Source organism: Oncorhynchus mykiss, chromosome 13 (genome assembly GCF_013265735.2).
Source record: "Oncorhynchus mykiss isolate Arlee chromosome 13, USDA_OmykA_1.1, whole genome shotgun sequence".
Lineage (NCBI taxonomy): Eukaryota > Metazoa > Chordata > Actinopteri > Salmoniformes > Salmonidae > Oncorhynchus > Oncorhynchus mykiss.
In genome coordinates, this window is record NC_048577.1 from 71,265,247 (window position 1) to 71,271,246 (window position 6,000).

At 59.0% G+C, this 6,000-nt stretch overlaps 1 protein-coding gene across 4 annotated transcripts in view; it reads left to right on the top strand.

Annotated features, from left to right (window-relative positions):
• The window catches only part of LOC110487146 (serine/threonine-protein kinase SMG1), a 164,399-nt gene that overhangs the window by 75,375 nt on the left and 83,024 nt on the right, over positions 1-6,000 (top strand). For all 4 annotated transcript variants that reach the window (XM_036942081.1, XM_036942078.1, XM_036942080.1 and 1 more), the window contains 3 exons: positions 1,456-1,704; positions 3,735-3,915; positions 5,858-6,000. The exon at positions 5,858-6,000 is cut by the window's right edge and continues 19 nt beyond it. In XM_036942081.1, the coding sequence (XP_036797976.1) occupies positions 1,456-1,704; positions 3,735-3,915; positions 5,858-6,000 (573 nt within the window). The remainder of the gene's footprint in view (positions 1-1,455; positions 1,705-3,734; positions 3,916-5,857) is intronic.

A 6,000-nucleotide genomic window follows, 5' to 3' on the forward strand; every position in this document is an offset into this window, starting at 1 on the left:
TGTCTCTACCTCTTTTAGACTCTATAATCTTGATTCCCGACTGTCTCTACCTCTTTTAGTCTCTATAGTCTTGATTCCTAACTGTCTCTACCTCTTTTAGACTCTATAATCTTGATTCCTGACTGTCTCTACCTCTTTTAGTCTCTATAATCTTGATTCCCGACTGTCTCTACCTCTTATTTTATTATTTTTTGAATTTTACCCCTTTTTCTCCCCAATTTCGTAGTATCCAATTGTTGTAGTAGCTACTATCTTGTCTCATCGCTACAACTCCCGTACGGGCTCGGGAGAGATGAAGGTTGAAAGTCATGGGTCCTCCGATACACAACCAACCAAGCCGCTGCTTCTTTAACACAGCGCACATCCAACCCAGAACCCAGCCGCACCAATGTGCCGGAGGAAACACCGTGCACCTGGCCACCTTGGCTAGCGTACACTGCACCCACAGGAGTCGCTGGTGCGCGATGAGACAAGGACACCCCTACCGACCAAGCCCTCCCTAACCCGGGCGACGCTAGGCCAATTGTGCGTCGCCCCACGGACCTCCCGGTCGCGGCCGGTTACGACAGAGCCTGGGCGCGAACCAAGGACTCTGATGGCACAGCTGGCGCTGCAGTACAGCGCGTCTCTACCTCTTTTAGTCTCTCTTGTCTTGATTCCGGACTCTATAGTCTTTCCTTGATTCCTGACTGTCTCTACCTCTTTTATTCTCAAGGATCACCCAACCCGATAGACTGTAACTGTAATTATGATCCTCGTCACAAAAAGTATAATGAAAAATAAATATAACCATCTTGGCGTTAACTGGAGCGGGGAGTTTAGAAGACTGAGCGATGAAGAATGAATGAGTGTCAGGTATTGGCTATGGAGGCAATGCTTCTAAAATGCCTCGATTTTTTGATTTTTATCAGTTTTGAAAATCTGAAATGATGTATTTGCTGTAAAGAAATCCAATCAGCACCTTTACAAAGTCTGAACCAGCGAATTGGGAAGAGAACCAGCGAACAGCGTTCAGACAAACCCCTCCAAGAATAAAGGCTGTTGGTGTTCCTTCTGTTTACATGTTAGTGACGTTTACCAGGTCGAATGGAATGTTGTCAGGAAAGTATTCCAACCCTGTATAGACTTGGTACAATTCTAGAATTACGATCAGACTCACAAACAGCGCGGGTATGAATATGCGGGGGGGGGGGGGGGGGGGGGGGGGGAAGAACCCCAATTCGGCGCGCGCTACATCTCTCCAATTTGCCGCGCGGCTCTTGGCAGGTCTGGGTTTGGGATTCACCATCTGCCCATCTGCTCATAACTCTCTCTCTCTCCCCCACCCCCCCTTCTCTCTCTCTCCCCCACCACCTCTCTCTCCCCCCCCTTCTCTCTCTCCCCCCCACCCCCCTTCTCTCTCTCCCCCACCCCACCCTCTCTCTCTCTCCCCCACGCCCCCCTCTCTCCCTCCAGGATGAGGACATGGCCCTGCAGCAGGAGGATGAGGAGGAGGATGACATGGTGGATGTGATCTGGAGACAGCTGCTGTCTGCCTGTCCCTGGCTGGAGGAGCAGGGGGAGGTGGAGGGGGTCCAGGGTGGGGGTAGTGGGGTGATGGAGGGTCTGATCCGGGTCTGGAGGAGGGTGGTGGACAGGATCTTCAGTCTCTACAGGGTCTCCTGCGGTGCCTACTTCACCTTCCTTAAACTCAACGCTGGACAGGTGGGTGGAACTCACTCTCTCTCCAGGGGGGACTGGGACTGGCAGGGGGGACTGGGACTGGCAGGGGGGACTGGGACTGGCAGGGGGGACTGGGACTGGCAGGGGGGACTGGGACTGGCAGGGGGGACTGGGACTGGCAGGGGGTACTGGGACTGGCAGGGGGGACTGGGACTGGCAAGGGGACTGGGACTGGCAGGGGGGACTGGGACTGGCAGGGGGTACTGGGACTGGCAGGGGGTACTGGGACTGGCAGGGGGTACTGGGACTGGCAGGGGGGACTGGGACTGGCAGGGGGGACTGGGACTGGCAGGGGGGACTGGGACTGGCAGGGGGGGGACTGGGACTGGCAGGGGGGGACTGGGACTGGCAGGGGGGGGACTGGGACTGGCAGGGGGGGACTGGGACTGGCAGGGGGGGGACTGGGACTGGCAGGGGGGGGACTGGGACTGGCAGGGGGGGACTGGGACTGGCAGGGGGGACTGGGACTGGCAGGGGGGGGACTGGGACTGGCAGGGGGGGGACTGGGACTGGCAGGGGGGACTGGGACTGGGACTGGCAGGGGAGACTGGGACTGGCAGGGGGGACTGGGACTGGCAGGGGGGACTGGGACTGGCAGGGGGGACTGGGACTGGCAGGGGGTACTGGGACTGGCAGGGGGTACTGGGACTGGCAGGGGGTACTGGGACTGGCATGGGGTACTGGGACTGGCTATGGGGACTGGCAGGGGGGACTGGGACTGGCAGGGGGGACTGGGACTGGCAGGGGAGACTGGGACTGGCAGGGGGTACTGGGACTGGCAGGGGGTACTGGGACTGGCAGGGGGGACTGGGACTGGCAGGGGGGACTGGGACTGGCAGGGGGGGGACTGGGACTGGCAGGGGGGGGACTGGGACTGGCAGGGGGGACTGGGACTGGGACTGGCAGGGGAGACTGGGACTGGCAGGGGGGACTGGGACTGGCAGGGGGGACTGGGACTGGCAGGGGGTACTGGGACTGGCAGGGGGTACTGGGACTGGCATGGGGTACTGGGACTGGCATGGGGTACTGGGACTGGCATGGGGTACTGGCAGGGGGGACTGGGACTGGCAGGGGGGACTGGGACTGGCAGGGGGGACTGGCAGGGGGGACTGGGACTGGCAGGGGGGACTGGGACTGGCAGGGGAGACTGGGACTGGCAGGGGGACTGGCAGGGGGGGGACTGGGACTGGCGGGGGGACTGGCAGGGGGGACTGGGACTGGCAGGGGGGTACTGGGACTAGCAGGGGGGACTGGCAGGGGGTACTGGGACTAGCAGGGGGGACTGGGGCTGGTTAGTCAGGGACTTTTTCCATGGGAATTTTCCATTGGGTGTTCTTTTTAGACCAGGATGAAGCTTAATTTGTGTCTGGGAGCCCTACGGGTTCTGGCCAGTTAATGTGTCTGGGAGCCCTACGGGGCCTGGCCAGTTAATGTGTCTGGGAGCCCTACGGGGCCTGGCCAGTTAATGTGTCTGGGAGCCCTACGGGGCCTGGCCAGTTAATGTGTCTGGGAGCCCTACGGGTTCTGGCCAGTTAATGTGTCTGGGAGCCCTACGGGTTCTGGCCAGTTAATGTGTCTGGGAGCCCTACGGGGCCTGGCCAGTTAATGTGTCTGGGAGCCCTACGGGGCCTGGCCAGTTAATGTGTCTGGGAGCCCTACGGGGCCTGGCCAGTTAATGTGTCTGGGAGCCTACGGGTTCTGGCCAGTCAATCTGTCTGGGAGCGCTACGGGTTCTGGCCAGTCAATCTGTCTGGGAGCCCTACGAGTTCTGGCCAGTTAATCTGTCTGGGAGCCCTACGAGTTCTGTCTACAAGATGAATGTTAAAGTAGAATTGATTTTTTTCTTCCCGGTTTTGCTATTCACTTGACTGTTTCTATTCATCTAGAACTTGTGGAAGTTTGGGATGTTGTAGGAAGATGCCTTCTCTTATAGCCTTGTCCCTTTCCCTGTATCTCTCCCATCCACCCATCTCTTCCTCCATCCCTCCATGTCTCTCCTCTTCCTCCGTCAGGTTCCCATCGATGAGGATGACCCCAAGCTGCTGCTGACCAATCAGAACAGCAAGCAGAGTAACGACGATATCATCGTCATGGCGACGCTGCGGTTGCTACGGCTGCTGGTGAAGCATGCCGGGGAGCTGAGGGAGGGGCTTGAGCTTGGGCTCGCCTCAACCCCCACCGCCCCCTGGAGAGGTAACACACAGACCCCCACTGGCCCCTAGAGAGGTAACACACTGACCCCCACTGGCCCCTAGAGAGGTAACCCACTGACCCCCACTGGCCCCTAGAGAGGTAACACATTGACCCCCACTGGCCCCTAGAGAGGTAACACATTGACCCCCACTGGGCCCTAGAGAGGTAACACATTGACCCCCACTGGGCCCTAGAGAGGTAACACATTGACCCCCACTGGGCCCTAGAGAGGTAACACACTGACCCCTAGAGAGGTAACACACTGACCCCCACTGGCCCCTAGAGAGGTAACACACTGACCCCCACTGGCCCCTGGAGAGGTAGCACACAGACCCCCACTGGCCCCTGGAGAGGTAGCACACAGACCCCCACTGGCCCCTGGAGAGGTAGCACACAGACCCCCACTGGCCCCTGGAGAGGTAGCACACAGACCCCCACTGGCCCCTGGAGAGGTAAAACGCACTGACCCCCACTGGCCCCTAGAGAGGTAGCACACAGACCCCCACTGGCCCCTAGAGAGGTAGCACACAGACCCCCACTGGCCCCTGGAGTGGTAACACACACACCCCCACTGGCCCCTGGAGTGGTAACACACACACCGACCCCCACTGGCCCCTGGAGAGGTAAAACACACTGACCCCCACTGGCCCCTAGAGGTAACACACATAGACCCCACTGGCCCCTGGAGTGGTAACACACACTGACCCCCACTGGCCCCTAGAGAGGTAACACACACTGACCCCCACTGGCCCCTAGAGAGGTAACACACACTGACCCCCACTGGCCCCTAGAGAGGTAAAACACACTGACCCCCACTGGCCCCTAGAGGTAGCACACAGACCCCCACTGGCCTCTGGAGAGGTAACACACTGACCCCCACTGGCCCCTAGAGAGGTAACACTCTGACCCCTAGAGAGGTAACACACTGACCCCCACTGGCCCCTAGAGAGGTAACACACTGACCCCCACTGGCCCCTAGAGAGGTAGCACACAGACCCCCACTGGCCCCTGGAGAGTTAAAACACACTGACCCCCACTGGCCCCTGGAGAGCTAAAACGCACTGACCCCCACTGGCCCCTAGAGAGGTAGCACACAGACCCCCACTGGCCCCTGGAGTGGTAACACACACACCCCCACTGGCCCCTGGAGTGGTAACACACTGACCCCCACTGGCCCCTGGAGAGGTAAAACACACCGACCCCCACTGGCCCCTGGAGAGGTAAAACACACCGACCCCCACTGGCCCCTAGAGAGGTAAAACACACCGACCCCCACTGGCCCCTAGAGAGGTAACACACATAGACCCCCACTGGCCCCTGGAGGGGTAACACACATAGACCCCCACTGGCCCCTGGAGAGGTAACACACTCAGACCCAGAGGGAGCTCTATATTTCTCTGAAGGCTCCTGTTAGACTCTAGAAAGGAATGAATATTTAGAACACATTATGGAGAGATCATCTCCAGTTAGTTGAGACCTTTGCTGCCTCTCCTGTCTCCTGCTAATTCAACCCGTCCCCCCCCCCACCCAGCTGTTCTCTCTCCTGTCTCCTGCTAATTCAACCCCTCTCCCCCCCACCCAGCTGTTCTCTCTCCTGTCTCCTGCTAATTCAACCCCTCTCCCCCCCACCCAGCTGTTCTCTCTCCTGTCTCCTGCTAATTCAACCCCTCTCCCCTCCAGGCATCATCCCCCAGCTGTTCTCTCTCCTGTCTCCTGCTAATTCAACCCCTCTCCCCCCCAGCTCTTCTCTCTCCTGTCTCCTGCTAATTCAACCCCTCTCCCCCCCAGCTCTTCTCTCTCCCCCCCAGCTCTTCTCTCTCCCCCCCAGCTCTTCTCTCTCCCCCCCAGCTCTTCTCTCTCCTGTCTCCTGCTAATTCAACCCCTCTCCCCCCCAGCTCTTCTCTCTCCTGTCTCCTGCTAATTCAACCCCTCTCCCCTCCAGGCATCATCCCCCAGCTGTTCTCTCGTCTGAACCATCCAGAGGCTTACATCAGACAGAGTATCTGTAGTCTGCTGTGTCGCGTTGCCCAGGACTCACCACACCTCATCCTGTACCCTGCTATAGTCGGATCACTGTCTCTGGGA